The following is a 15,285-nucleotide window of genomic DNA, read 5'->3' as shown; positions in this document are numbered from 1 at the left end:
TGTTGTAGGACTCATCGTCATTATCTACAACGGAGGATTCATCTTTTGGAAAAAATATAAATAAATTAATAAATAGATAAATAATTTGTATACATATATATTTATAAATCAATTTACCATTGTTTGGTGTCAAGCCAAGTTCATCTATAACGTAGAAAATGATGTCTGAAGATTCAAGATTATTATCATAATTATCATTCACAAAGTGGAATGCGTTGTTTTCTGTAATAAACACAAATAAATAAATAAATAAAAAATAAATAAAAACAACTTACCCATGATAGCAGAATAAAAAGGTGAAGTAGAAGTCTAAAAATAAAATAAAAAATACGAACAAAAATATTCGTGAGGATGATCAACAGATCTATTCTTTCAAATAACAGTCAACGGTGTTAGTAAACTGATGGTTGATGTAAGAATATGAAAATCAGAGCAGAAAACTCTAAATATAAGACCCTGTACCACCACCATCCATTACATTTCGAATGTGGGGGCGTTTCTTCTAGGGTGGTGATTTTTTCACTTCATTACGTGGTGGTGGTTTCTTTTTATCTATTTGGTGGGAGTGAATAATATATATACATATATATATATATATATATATATATATATATATATATATATATATATATATATATTTGAATGTTTTTTTTTTCAATTACCTCACTGTTTGAAAACATCGGTGATAAATATGATGTACAGAGTGGTGACATTTCATTTCAATGTTGGTAATTGAGTATCGCGGTAATGGTTTATTAAACTCTACCATTTTATCAGTACTGTGGTCCTGGTACAAAATTGAAATAACGACTAGCGAGAGGTGATACAGGTATCAACGAGTTGGACAAAGCCTGTAAACGACACGACATTGCCTACGAGGAAAATAAATCGCTGCAGGATAGACACAAGGCAGACTTTGGTTTGGAAAACGAGGCGTGGAACCGTGTAAAATCCAAGAACGCTAATTTGGGTGAAAAAGCAGCCGCGTGGCTTGTAACAACGGGAATGAAGATAAAAAGGAAGCTCGGAATGGGTCATCGCACACAACACCAATCAAAAATTTCATTCAAGAAAGACATTGTCGACAAAATCGATAAAAAGATTTTAAAATCGGTCGACATAAAACCAGGTAGCAAGTCACTACCAAAAATCGCTGCAGCGGCAATAAAAATAGCCAAAGTCAACACTAAACGAATTGGGGGTCGAAAAAACGTGAAGATACCTAGAACAAGTCCGTTTAGTTCGAAACAAGGAGGAATTCTGCCATTACTGCCAATTCTCGCTGGTTTATCAAGTCTTGGAGCATTAATGGGTGGTGCTGCCGGTGTGGCAAAAACAATAGTCGACGCGAAAAATGCAAAGAAGAATCTAGATGAACAAAAACGACACAATCAACGCATGGAGCAAATAGGAAAAAAGGGTAGTGGATTGTACTTACGAAAAAACCCAAAAGGGTACGGTTTGTTCTTGGAAAAAATTCCAAAAAACTACCGATAAGAGTGCCCGCACGAGCACTCTACGATCATGAAATAATCAAATTTGCCAAACAATTGAAAATACCCTATTTTAGAGGTGTTTTTATGCGTAACGCTCTACCTTTGTATCCTAAGAAAAACGAACCTGGACGATTCAACAAATTACGGAACTCGCTGGGTTTGTTACACAAAGAGAGGAAATCAAGTCAAATATTATGATAGTTTTGGGGATTTAAATAAGCAGTTAGTTAAACTATTACTCAGTCTTATTTGAAACGTTGTGCGAGCAATGTCATATATATTTACTCTTACAAGTACCAGCCACATATTAAATATCGATTTTGTAAATCCTATTCAGTTGGATCCCGAAGTACAGTACGGGCTCGCCTTAATTGGATTTCATTCGTACAACAGTATTCCGAATATTGATTCAAATTGTAATACGTTTAACTACCGGAACATAGCCAATCGTGTCGGATATATAGAAATCCCCGAGGGTGCATATGAAATAAGTGATATTGAAAAATATTTACGAAAGAGGATTATTCAAGATTCCATTGAAGACGAGTTAGCGGAAGGAAAGATTTTATCGATAAAACCTAACCATAACACCCTCAAGTGCGAAATATATAGCGAAACACTTGCAATTGACTTCAGCACACCGTCTTCTGTTGGGAAATTGTTGGGTTTTTCGGCAAAACTTCTAGAAACAGGAACACTTTACGAATCTGACTTACCTGTGGATATTGTAAAGGTGAAAACATTACACGGGTGCACACGTTTTACAAGGACAGACCGACACACACCATCTACGAATTTGCATTAGACAGCAACCCTGGCTACGCGATTGACGAAACGCCAAGACATATTATCTATCTCCCCGTAGTGAACAGAAATCAAATTTCAAATATTTCACTGCAGATTTTGGATCAAAATTTTGAACCTGTTAATTTCCGAGAGGAGGAAATTATTATCCGATTGGAATTGAAAAAGCTCACGTAAAATGGGTTTGACTTTCGATTACTATAATTCGGACAACAACAGTACAAATCCATCAGTATATGAAAAACCGTCATCGTGTGTGAATCAACTTAATTATCAACAGCAAAAGAAGAAACAGAAGCAGAAGCAGAAAGCGCAGGCAGAAGCAACGTTTGACTCTAGACAACGTATTGTTTTTACAATCACTGGGTTACAATGTCGTCGTACAATCAGGTGTTCGAGGTCTACCGCAAACCACGGTACGACGAAACAATTCAAAAAATGGAAACTCGCACCTATTACCCATACATAAAATGATGACGTTATTGAAATCTCCATAAACCAGAGGGATTCCTGGGTACTGATGCACGAGGCGGCAATTGTGATTGAAGGGGAGCTGAGAAGAGATGGAGGTGAAGGTGAAGTTTCACTGGTCAACAATGCTGGTGCATTTATGTTTGACAATATCACGTACGAACTAAACGGAAAAGAAGTGGACTCTGTTCGTACACCGGGAATCGTCTCCACAATTAGAGGATATCTTTGTTACAATCAAATGGATAGCAATATTTTGAGTACGGCAGGATGGTGTTACCCAAACAATCTAGTTACGACCAAGAACAAGTCAACGTTTGTTTTAAGAATACCACTGCATCATCTGTTTGGTCTATTTATCGACTATAAACTAGCTCAATTTGGTAAACACACCTTAAGATTGGTCAGAGCTCGAAGCGATCTAGATGCTATTGTGTGTAAATCCTTGAAAGATACAGCACCCACCTCAGGTATCATCAAAATGACCAACATTTATCTAAAAGCACCCATTGTTGTTCCAAATGACATGCTGAAAATAAAACTGTTGGATTCGATAAAAAATGATAAACCTATACTTTTACCATTCAGAAGATGGGAATATCATGAACTGCCACAATTAACAACTGGATCAACGAAGAAAATTTGGGGTGTGAAAACATGTACAGCTGTGGAGAGTCCACGATTTGTAATATACTCAGTTTTTTAACAATTTCAAACACGATGCATCCCAAGCAAAGCAACCTCTACTCGATTATTCAACGTTTAAGGATAATACCATATTTGTTATTGATTGCTCCAAAAGAAATACAGCACTGAAACTGGGCACTATAGATGTTAAATTGGAAATTGAATCGAGGGTCGCATTTCCCCAGAAAACAAAGGCATATTGCGTAATTGTGCACGATTGTATCTACCGCTAAGTGAAATTGTACGCACTGTGACTTAAATATAAGTTGGATATCGGCATCACAATGTGAATAGAACGAGAAAATATTTCATTGTGTAAACACCACAACGTCCACAACAGTAGCAAACACATGGAATAGTAGTTAGAATAATTACACCAAGAAATGTATTGTAAAATTAATTGTGTGTAGGAGTAGTAAAAATATCATAATAAAAAAAAAAACTAATGTAATAGAGATCGTTGTTATTCAAGAACCCCTTGACCATCCTCTTCAGAACGATGGAAAAATTCCAAAACTATTTTGTGAGGTATCATTACTATTTTAATGAATGCCTAATGATTATCAACAATCCTAAATAGGGCAGAGCAGTTTGTCGTTATCGGTTCGACACAGGGTTGTAAACATTCTTGAACCAGATGTGGTTGATAAGATTGCAACCGCATGTTGGGTGGCAAAAATATTTTGTGAGGTACCATTACTATTTTAATGAATGCCTAATGATTATCAACAATCCTAAATATGACCGAGCAGTTTATCATTATCGGTTCGACACAGAGACGTAACACATAAACCCTACGCCCATATTATATTATTTCCGTATTTTTAATGAATTTCTATAAATTAATTAACCGTCTATATTTAACGTTTAGTTTCGAAATGTCATCGGTACCGAGCTCTTCGTCGTCGTCGTCGTCATCGACGCCGTCGCTGTCACCGATCATCAAGTACACCTTAGAAAAAATTGAAGAATTTATTCAAACGTGTATAGATCGGGAAAAAATCAATAGACTTGAACTGTATAAAAATAAAATTGAGAAGGTTGTTAATGTGCGTGAGATTTACACCGAATCTTCTGGTACACATTTTGAATCATGTATTTGGGCTAATCCAACGACTGTCGAGGGACCCGATACTTGTGAATGTTTTTACATATTCCGTGCAGTGTATGAAAGCAATCAACTGATGGGTTTAGACGCTGAGTTGTCCTCACACATTACCGCATCATCACTGTCCTTATCTTCGATGTCGGATTCTTCAGAGGCAATAAATCCATCACACTGTCTACAATTTTTATGTAAACCAGAGAGTTTCGATAAACTTTTGATATGTACAATTGAAATGTTAGGCATTATAAGAGAGTTGCTCAAGAAATAACAATAAATTTTTTTTTTTGCTGTAAATTTATCTTTTGTTTTTATTCCTTTGTAAAATACTTATATACCTAGTCAAAATTTTAAACTGCTTCAGTGTAAGACAAACCAATCATGCAGTACATACAGCAGCGTCAAAAGATACCCATTGAAAATCTAGATTATCTTGATGACGAAGCAGCAACAGGTGTAAAAAACAGAAGGCATGGTGAATTGTTACCCAACTCATTCAGAGCTCTGTTTATTGGACCTTCAAATTGTGGAAAAACAAATGCATTACTGGCTTTAATTTACGATCCGAACGGAGTACGTTTTGAAAATATTTACGTATATTCAAAAACTCTGTATCAGCCAAAGTACAAACTGCTCGAATCCGTTTTAAATCGTATCAAAGGAATAGAATATTTTCAGTTTAGTAACAAGGATGAGTTGATTGAACCGTCGGAAGCTAAATGCAATTCGGTATTTATATTTGACGATGTTATATGTGAAAAACAGAATAAAATTCGCGAGTATTACTCCATGTGTAGACACAAGAATATCGATGCCATGTTTGTAGCACAAACATACACCAGTGTATCCAAACAACTCATTCGCGGCAACAGCAATGTAATTGTGCTATTTCGACAGGACGAGAAAAATTTAAAGTATGTGTACAACGAACATGTGTCTCCCGACATGGCGTACGAACGATTCAAGGAATTGTGCTGCGACTGTTGGAGGGAAAATTATGGTTGTTTAGTGATTATTAAAGATTTTCCTCTGGACAATGGACGCTTCCGAAAAGGATTTGATCAATATATAAAAGTGTAAGTTTAACATACAACGGAAACAGTCGTGACAATGTCGTCAAACAATACTCAGGTTATGCGTAAAATCGATGAATTATCCCGCAACATACTGTAACAGAGCTAGAAAACCGTTAATAAATGACTTCGTGGGAGAATTTTTAGACCACCACTTTGTTTAGATTCTCACGAATTTTTTCATATTTTTATGGGTTTTCTTAAAATTAATCTTACATTTGGTAATCGTAAAATAGTCGTAAAATACAAAATTTATTTTAAAAATTACTTATCTTAATCTAAACGTTCGTTGATTTTTTTTAACACATGTGTTCTTTTCGAACCCTTATCTAGTGTCAGGGTGTGGTCGCACAGTGGGTTCGAAGTTTAAATAGTGATATTTCTATGTAGAACTTATTCAGTAATTAAATTAAATTAATTAAAGAAAAATGTAATAATTTACCCCAACAGGAAATTTTAGAGAATTGTAACTTTGTTCTTTTATTTTTGTCTTATTTAAGTTAATGAATTGATTTTTAAAAAGATTGAAAATGTTTGTAAGTACAATGGTTTTTCCTTATGCAAATAACATCAGAATTGTAATATTATTGAAACAATGAATTGTATTGTATTTTGAATTACATTAAGGTTTTTTAGACCAAGTACATTATTATTATTTAGATTAGGGTTTCATATAGAAAAACTCTTAAAGTAATTTGGCAACAATGTTGAGAAAAGGAACATTTGTTTAGTTCATCTGATTGGTTGAAGTAGGATCGTTGTTGGAGACATTCAGATTCTTAAGGGTCTTAAGTCACCACCTACTTCACCCCTTCCTAGAATCCGAGTTTATAAAACTCTGGGTTTCATTTATTTCGGTAGATTTTTACCCGAATTTTTCAAGTGTCGAGATCGAAGTTCTTTTAGTTGTTTTTACTTACTGTTTGTCAAAGTTCAACCTTTTTGCCAAGAATTTAAGTAAATTTAAATCATTCAATTTTTTTCTATTTATATTTATTTGTTTTTGTTTTTCTTATATTTATTTTGTTAATATAGTTAGGTTGATTAAAATTGAGTTTTAATTAATTCCGAACTAGAAATTAAAGAACAAGAAAACAGTGAGTAGAAATTATCTAATATTTCGGTTTGGTGAAAGGTGTGAGTATTGAGTGTAATACATCACCTTAGTTGAAGAAGATCTGTTCAACAAAAACAAAGGTTAGTGATATTGAAATTAATTATGGAGTAAGAATTGTATAGTCTAACGTCATCAATATTTTGTGTAAAATTAAATCGCTCCCTTTAACCTGTTGTAACGAGTCTTTCAAAATTGGTTATACCAATTGAATTATCATCGGTAACCCGTTACAATACGAAAAAAATACCAGTTACTTAAACAGGACAAATTGGATAGTAAAGCAGTGTTGGGTGAACTATTTACCCCAATCACCAAACCATTAACTGAATTGACGGCCAAATTTAAAAATTCTACAAAACAGACCACACCAGCAACAACACAGCAAAAGTTGTACAGCGACCCACCACAATTGAAGAAAATCGACGATGTTGACGACGATGACGTCTCCAAACAGTTAGAATCTGAAGTTGAAATTTTTTACGATCCGGAACAATCAACTTTGTCCAAGAACAGTAACAGTGATGGTTCATATGATAACACAAACGACATGTCGACCATCGTCTACACTCCTTTGACTCGTTCATACTTGGACCTGTATTTAAATGACTCTAAAAATAGAGAGGTCGATAAAACGTACGGTGTAAAGTACGATGTTGAAACGGAGCGATGGTTGATTGGAAATTTTGAAATTAATTTCGATACCGAACTGGATCGTTTTACAATTGGAGGTCGAACGTACGACCGACGAAAAGGCATTTACGAGTTGCTGTTTAAAAAAAGTCCCGTTTTTTTTACAAGACACGATACAAAAGCGTATTTAGAAATTTTAAAGTGTACTAATGTACATCGAAGAAATTATGCACCTAATGGCTCTATAAGAGGCACGAATACGCTGAAATACAGAAAAGTGATTAAGCCGCTTATGGAACAATCAAACAAGGGCTCATCAACTGGCGATGGAAGTAGAGGAGGAGGAGGAGGAGGAGGAGGATGTGAAGTACAGCGACAACAACAACAACAACAATGACGACGGCAACAACGACGAGTACGTTGAATAAACCCATCGAATACGTTTATTGGGATGATGTAAACGAACTGGTACAGCGTCTAAAACTATTGGTTTCGTCAAAATATGCCGTAAATAACGCACATGACAATGAGATTATTTCAATCATTGAAGAACTAAAACAGAGTGGAATAATAAATTAAAAAATTTCATGCATTTTAATCAGTGTAAGAATGGGGCTGAACAAGTTCGGACAGTCCTCAAGCAAAGAGTTCAGCAATAAGGATCACAAAAATTGCAAACCCGTCTTACTACCCTTTGAGTTTACTCGAGACGGAAATATTGATTGTAAAAGACGAAAATTGTGTAATGTCTTGGCATCCACGAACCTTCTCGACGCAGTAAACAAGGAATATGTAGATAAAAGGTTTGAGGATGATGAATACGAAATAATTGTTATAAAAGAGAGATTGGATAAAACTGCAGAATGGATATCATGGCTCATGAACCGATTAGATCCAGCGACACAATCAGATAATCAATAAAGTGCGAGTGAAACCCTTAAATCACACAGTTGACAGATGGCTAAACAGACTCGACGTGGTAGCAGCAGCAACAACAAAAACTACAACAATCGCAAACGACGATAAAATTGACCTGGTAAATGAACTACACCGATCGATGCGTATAAATTTTCCAAGAAGACAAACCGTTGTTAAACGATTGGATGATTTGTGGCAATCGGATCTTGGAATATTGGACAAGTATGCCAAATACAATAGAAACTATAAATACATACTGGTTGTGATTGATTGTTTCTCAAAGTATTTATGGGTGGAACCATTAAAATCTAAGACGGGGATCGAGGTGGCAAAAGCATTTGCAAAAATACTGACGGATAGACGACCGAAAAATCTTCAAACTGATCAGGGCACAGAATATTTCAACAGTTCATTCGAGCGACTGATGAAGCAGCACACCATAAATCATTACAATACGTTTAGTTGCAAAAAAGCAGCGATGGCTGAACATGTAATACGAACAATAAAGGAGAAATTGTATAAACATTTTTCACCGAATCGAGAATACAAGTGGCTAGACGTAATTTCTAAAATAGTGTCGGATTATAACAATACAGTGCATCGAACAATTAAAATGAGACCGTCGGATGTGAACAAGGAAAATGAAGAACGTTTATACAGAGATGTGTATGCTGGCATTAAAATATGGACGGGACAGGGAAAATTTTCCGTCGGTGATTTTGTACGAATTAACAAAGCAAAACATGTGTTTCAAAAGGGATACACTCCAAACTGGACCGCCGAAGTTTTCAAGATATTCAAAGTGGTGCACAGCAATCCGAGAACGTACATATTAAAAGATCTTGAGGGTACCATAATCAATGGTGGTTTTTATGAACAAGAACTGCAAAAGACAAAACACCCTGACCTGTTTCTAATCGAAAAGGTTTTACGTAGACGGGGTAATTTATTACTCGTCAAATGGTTGGGTTATAAGAAAGAAGAATGGATTGACAAAAATAACGTTGTAGAATAACCTGTAGAGACATGTTGAGATCTGTCGAGACCTGTTGTACAATTTTCTGGGGGTTAGTTGGGTGAGATTTCGTTATTTGTGTATGTGTATGTATGTTTAGTAGAGTTTCAAAACTCGGTCCGTGTAGACTAAATTGTGAATAAAATTGTAATAAAAGATAAACATAAAAAAGACAACGAAATGAACTTTACGGTCTCTTGTGGAACAACACTTGTGGATATTGCAAAACAAGGCATCAATTACAATACCGAGTCGGATCGCATGTAGAGGAACTTTCAAGTAGAGATTCAGAAAGAAAAACATCTGTTTTGCACCATCCACGAATTCAGTCATGTTTGTCAATACGAAATTGAGTGTGGATTAAGTGTCGTCAGCCTTTGAGTGAACAGCTGTGAAGATGAAACCAACGTGTCCTTTGACATTGAAGAATGGATAAAATTTATTCGTATTATTCAGAATATTTCAACTGAGCAGCCGGAGGAGATGACCAGTTTATCAGTTACATTTCAAAAAGTGTCCGAAGAAATTTGTTTATCCTACGATCCGATATTTAATTGTGTAAATTTATATCAAGCAGACAGTTTTGTACTTTTACACATGTGCGACATTGAAAATATTATTTTGTTAAATGGCATAATATGTAGTATAATAGAAATCTTGACATGGCATTCCCCTCTGTTACATTAATTAAATTTATATTGTAATTATTGTAGGTTTATCAATTTAGTAATTATATTTGTAAAAAAAAATTATACATTTTGTGAAATAAATACTGTAAACTCTATTTCATTGTTTTATTTACATACATTTTAATTTACGACTATGGCATTTTTATTGTGCATCATTGTCGTTCATTCGAGTTGTACAGACAAGTTGGATTTACTCTGTCAAGTCACGCCTACCACCACCACCAACACTATTTTGTGATTATTGGTCGGAAGGGGGAGGATGAACTTTACTTTTTACATTTTCATTCTCATCGGTACCATTCCATCAGTGGCAGCTTTCATTTTACCAACACCATCATCATCGCTATCATCATCATTAAACAGTGACATTATTTTTTTAATCAGAGTAAGTACAAATAATTAATAACCTTTGTATAAATGTATGTTTTATGAATATTTTTCTAAGCAGTGAACAGAAACATGGATTTGCAACAAATCAACGCTGTATCCGATCAGAACAGAAAACCCATATCCAAGCTGACCAGTCTACAGGAAGGAGAAAGTCATTTGATACTCGGCATGAGGATAGTGAATGGCACATTCGGTAAAAGTGTCTTGGTGGAGTTGGAAAAAACTGTAGTGTTTCTGCCGAATCGAGTGACCCATGTACTGGAGGCCAACATCGAGAAGTTTGAACCGAAAAACTACTTGCTTGTATTCACAGGTCAACAACTCATTGGTGGTTACTCCAAGCCACTTGCCACATTTCAAATTGTTACGAAATAATAATAAAAATTATACATTATATAAATACACAATAATAAAATCATAATTATAAATTAATTGCATTTTCATTCACTCTTGCGTCTTCCTACACTTTTGGTCTGAGGTGGCCCACGACTCATACACTCGTGACGTCACTCCTTCACTTTTGCACTCAAGTGGCCCACGAAAGGTGCGCACTTCTACTCTTTTGGTCTAAGGTGGCCTACGACAAGAGTGGCGCTTGCCCACATGCCGACAAAGGCTATAAACCACCACAAACAGACGAGTGGCGCGTGCCCACATACCGACAAAGGTTACAAACCGCTCTAAGCAGAGGGGTGGCGCGTATTCACTTGCCGGCAAAGGCCAGCAACCATCCAAAAAGATGGGCGGTACGTGCCGACAGGGTCGTGACGTCACTCCTATGATGTTCGTCTCAAGTGGCCCACTGGTGTCGGAGGGGAGGGGGGGGTCGTGACGTCACACCTACACTGTCTTTCTCAATTGTCCCATATTCTATTTACATTCCTACGCATATGGAGAGTTACTAAATGCATTCGCAAAGATTAATTTATATTGTGCGCCAGTGCGCACTAGCACGTCGCATTGTCTCTGAGGCGATTCCTATTACCGGGCAAAATTTTACTCTTTTTGTCGTGCATCCATCTCTTACAACATCCAGATATGGAAAGCATTTTTTCACTGTATAGATGTTCCTTTCAGACAGCATTCTCTCCTATGAAGCCTCCACTTTCATAACAGAAAGAAGAACTGACATGCCGGTGACGCGATCTATAAGATTTTCCTCCACCAAAAAGTGCTAAACGCGGCTAAAGAAGTTTTCACTTCAATAAAATAATTATTTTTCAATTAAATATTAAATTTAAATTGATGTAAATTAAAAATAATTGTTTTTATTTAAAATTAACAAATTTTAATATTTTATGTTTAACATAATTATGGATACAATAAGTAAAGTTATCTAATAAAACTTCAACGAGAATAAAGGTAACTGATATTGTAATTAATATGAAATATGTAAAATTAATATCTTTAATTTATTGTTTTAAGATATATGGTATAGTAATAAAATTACATCCGGAAAATAGATACAAAGTGACAGCAATCGATATGTCACTCTTTTACTCCGATCACTAATATAATTAAAACAAACATATGTGACAAATGTATAATAATTAAAGAAAATATGTATACCTAAATACAATAGTCATTACTTCATTCTTCTTGGTATTTTATTTTATAAACAATACCAATAATACCAATTAAAGCTAAAGGAATTACAACTTTCCAATTCACCCAAAACCATCCACCAGCCGGTTTTATAATAACCTCCAAAGGAATAGCAGCACTGAAACCAAGATAATAAAACCTTTATTAAAAAGAGCAAGTTACAACTTACCAGAACTCATGAATTTCTAGTAATGTTAAAGCATTGGGTCTTAACAGATATAAAATTTGTTGCGCGGTTCTTATTCCTGTTTCAACTGCACCGTTCATGGTACTATACCACTTTACTGAAGCTTCTGCCCCACAAAAATGGATTCTAAAATGTTTTACTTGGTACTTATATACATTGATTTATTTTTTTGAACCTGTCGAAATTAGTATTTTGTATAACTTCAATACATTCCTCAGTTTTGACGCCCCATGTATAAATTAAACAGTCGTCTGTCCCGTTCCAAGTTTTCTCGCAGTAATCAATGGGTGTTTTAGCAGCACGACCGAACACGTGTGCCAGTTGCTGAAGCACGATGTGCTTATACCTATACTGTATAAATAATTTGTATTAAATATATCACATTTTTTATGCCCTACATTAGTGCGTGTGCCTTCGGTTTGTTCGTAAACTTTATTGCCGAAAATCTGTCCGAAAAGAGCCGCTTTCCCATCTACTGTAACATTGAAACAAGCGTTTATACAAGATTCACGATCGAAGTTGAAGTAATCCCCGCAAAAACCACGTTCTGACCAAAAAGCCTGCAACATACATTTATTTTTATTACAATTATATGGATTTACTACTACTTACTCACATTTGGATATGTGATTATGAAGTTTGTAATCGGACCACATATAGTATTTCGCACTGATGCAACTTTTCTTATAGGCAAAATTGGGTAAATTTTTATGTTTAAAAAATCTTTTGGAGGCACAGCAATAATTACATGCCTGGTTCTAAATAAATCATTCTGTTGTAAATTATATTTCAGTTTAAACTATATATTATACATACACATATTTTTCAGACTGTGTAATAACTTTAACATATTCTTCATTTTGAATAAGTGATACAACTTTTGATACTGTTTTTACGCAATTGTGACCGATTATACTAATTATTGACTCACAAATACTGTGGCAACCACCCTTTAAAGATATAAAATTAATTCCTTTTGTTTATCATAAACTAAAGTATTACTTTAATGAATTCTTTCTTTGTGTTCAATAGTTGCTTATTTATCGGTTTTATATAACAGCAGAAAAACAAATAAGTTACCAGTTGTAAATTTTCAGGGGATATACCTAAAAATAATAGTGAGTCCCTTTGTTTTTATAAACCGTAAAACAATACCAAAATGACTTAAAATCATTTGATGAAGTACCGCTTTAACTGCTTCATTTTTAATATGTGTTTCTATGAACGCTCCAGTTGTAATAATATCAAATTCCTCTAAGCGAATTTTCTGAATTAATTGTTGACATAAATAATCAACCTGAAAAAGTTCAAATTATTTTATTATAGTTATATATATATATATATATATATATATATATATATATATATATATATATATATATATATATATATATATATATTGTATTACTTTAGTCACAAATTGACTCAATTCGTGTCGTTCCAACTCATTCAAAAACTTGTGCAAATATTTATGATGCTCCTGTATGTAATATGTTTTGTATTGTATCACACTTGTGCCTATTTTGTCCACTGATACTAATTGTAAACCGAGTTTATCAACGAGGATTTTTAAAGATTTGTGATCGCTTTCAATCCACCTCCAACCCAAATCAAAACTAGCCAATTCACCGTTTTTCACTTGCAAATTAACATTCTGAGTTCGACCTCCAATGTTGTCTAAAAATAAATATTTAAAACAATAAAGCTTTAAGAAATATTGGAAAGCAACCTTTCGCCTCTAATATCAGGACGTTTAATGAGGGGACTTTTTCTAGAAGAGTAAATGCGGCTGTTATACCGGATAAACCTCCTCCGATAATAACAACATCATAATCTATTGTTTGGTACATTCATGTCATTATTTTACGTGAAATGTCATTTCAAACGATGTCTTTTGTGTTATTTTGAAATTGATATTCATGATTAAACAATTGACACTAGTCGGAGCTGTCACCAAGATGAATGATACCCAGGGGTACGATTTTCCAACTCACACTAACGCAATTCGTATACGAATATTTTCGGGTGAATATTGAATAACATATAGTACAATGTAAGGTGTGTGTAAAATATCATTTCAATTATATTTATGTAATAATTTTATTTTTAATAGGTTATTTGAAAATTAATATTAGTTATAAAAGAAAAAAAATCAAAACAAATGGAGTGGAAAATGTCTCACCAGAGCAAAAGAAACTAATTATTGGTTTTATGGAAGAAAATCCAAAGAATTGCCATGGACATAACTGGCCCATTCTCCGAATCAGATGCAGGTAATAAATACATCGTTGTAGTAATGAACTACTTTAGCAAATGGGCAGAGGCTTACGCTCTACAAAACCAAGAAGCAGTCACAGTTGCAGAAACATTGATAAAAGAGTGGATTTGCCGCTTTGGCACTCCTATGGAACTGCACTCCGATCAAGGTAGGAATTTTGAATCTGAAGTATTTCGTACCATGTGCAACATCCTCAAAATTAAGAAAACCAGGACGACCGCTTTGCACCCGCAATCAGATGGAATGGTAGAACGCATGAATGTGACTATTAACAGATACCTGGGCCAGGATGGTAAATACCAGCAAGGAGATAAAGTGTGGTTGTATAATCCACAACGAAGACGAGGTTTATTTCCGAAACTCCAGACTTCATGGGAGGGACCCTATGAAGTTGTTGACCCAATCAACGACGTCATATACCGAATTAGAAAGCTTCCAAGAGAAAAACTAAGGGTTGATCATTTTAATCGATTGAGCAAATACGAGGGAACCGATAACGTGGATGTTTGTAAAGTTGAATCAATGCAAAAGAGAATGACATTCCGGCACGAGAAAGTTGCAACTTCCAAGGAATCCAAGTTTGTTGTTCCAAAGTAAAGCAGCAAGATCTTTTCGAGACACCTATCGATTACGCTTTTGGCTCATTGTGTGGTGGAAGATCTACGAATGTCCAAAGGAACTGCTTATACCTTTAAAAAGAGGTTGGATAAGTCGAAGAGCTAAGAAAACAGGGCGGAACTGTTGGAGATGTTTTACATCTGAGCAAGAGCGAAAATGAACAGACAAGGAATCTCTTTTACCTGATAACGAAGCATTCCTC

The 15,285-nt window shown here is 34.9% G+C and overlaps 2 protein-coding genes across 2 annotated transcripts; one reads left to right on the top strand and one right to left on the bottom strand.

Annotated features, from left to right (window-relative positions):
- Window positions 1-2,478: 2,478 nt before the first annotated feature.
- Window positions 2,479-3,477, top strand: LOC126266389 (uncharacterized). The gene is made up of 3 exons (XM_049970293.1): window positions 2,479-2,644; window positions 2,691-2,716; window positions 2,803-3,477. The coding sequence occupies exons 1-3, from the start codon at window positions 2,479-2,481 to the stop codon at window positions 3,475-3,477; spliced, it is 867 nt and encodes a 288-aa protein (XP_049826250.1).
- Window positions 3,478-11,926: 8,449 nt separating this feature from the next.
- On the bottom strand, window positions 11,927-14,037 carry LOC109606638 (probable flavin-containing monoamine oxidase A). The gene is made up of 10 exons (XM_049970292.1): window positions 13,917-14,037; window positions 13,596-13,864; window positions 13,343-13,484; window positions 13,190-13,293; window positions 13,004-13,137; window positions 12,804-12,945; window positions 12,586-12,747; window positions 12,363-12,538; window positions 12,170-12,313; window positions 11,927-12,118 (listed from the first exon to the last, which is right to left on the bottom strand). The coding sequence occupies exons 1-10, from the start codon at window positions 14,035-14,037 to the stop codon at window positions 11,986-11,988; spliced, it is 1,527 nt and encodes a 508-aa protein (XP_049826249.1). The 3' UTR covers window positions 11,927-11,985.
- Window positions 14,038-15,285: the final 1,248 nt, after the last annotated feature.

The sequence above is a fragment of the Aethina tumida genome, chromosome 8 (assembly GCF_024364675.1).
Source record: "Aethina tumida isolate Nest 87 chromosome 8, icAetTumi1.1, whole genome shotgun sequence".
NCBI lineage: Eukaryota > Metazoa > Arthropoda > Insecta > Coleoptera > Nitidulidae > Aethina > Aethina tumida.
Note: the sequence above shows the minus strand (reverse complement) of the source record. Positions and strands in the feature narration are given on the sequence as shown.

Coding starts and splice junctions, on each gene's coding strand:
- LOC126266389 (XM_049970293.1), top strand. CDS start 2,479: ATGGGTTTGACTTTCGATTACTATAATTCGGACAACAACAGTACAAAT. Junction 2,645..2,690: donor AACGTTTGACTCTAGACAAC/GTATTGTTTTTA, acceptor TCGTACAATCAG/GTGTTCGAGGTCTACCGCAA. Junction 2,717..2,802: donor GAGGTCTACCGCAAACCACG/GTACGACGAAAC, acceptor TCCATAAACCAG/AGGGATTCCTGGGTACTGAT.
- LOC109606638 (XM_049970292.1), bottom strand. CDS start 14,037: ATGTACCAAACAATAGATTATGATGTTGTTATTATCGGAGGAGGTTTA. Junction 13,865..13,916: donor CCTGATATTAGAGGCGAAAG/GTTGCTTTCCAA, acceptor ATTTATTTTTAG/ACAACATTGGAGGTCGAACT. Junction 12,119..12,169: donor CTAGAAATTCATGAGTTCTG/GTAAGTTGTAAC, acceptor TCTTGGTTTCAG/TGCTGCTATTCCTTTGGAGG.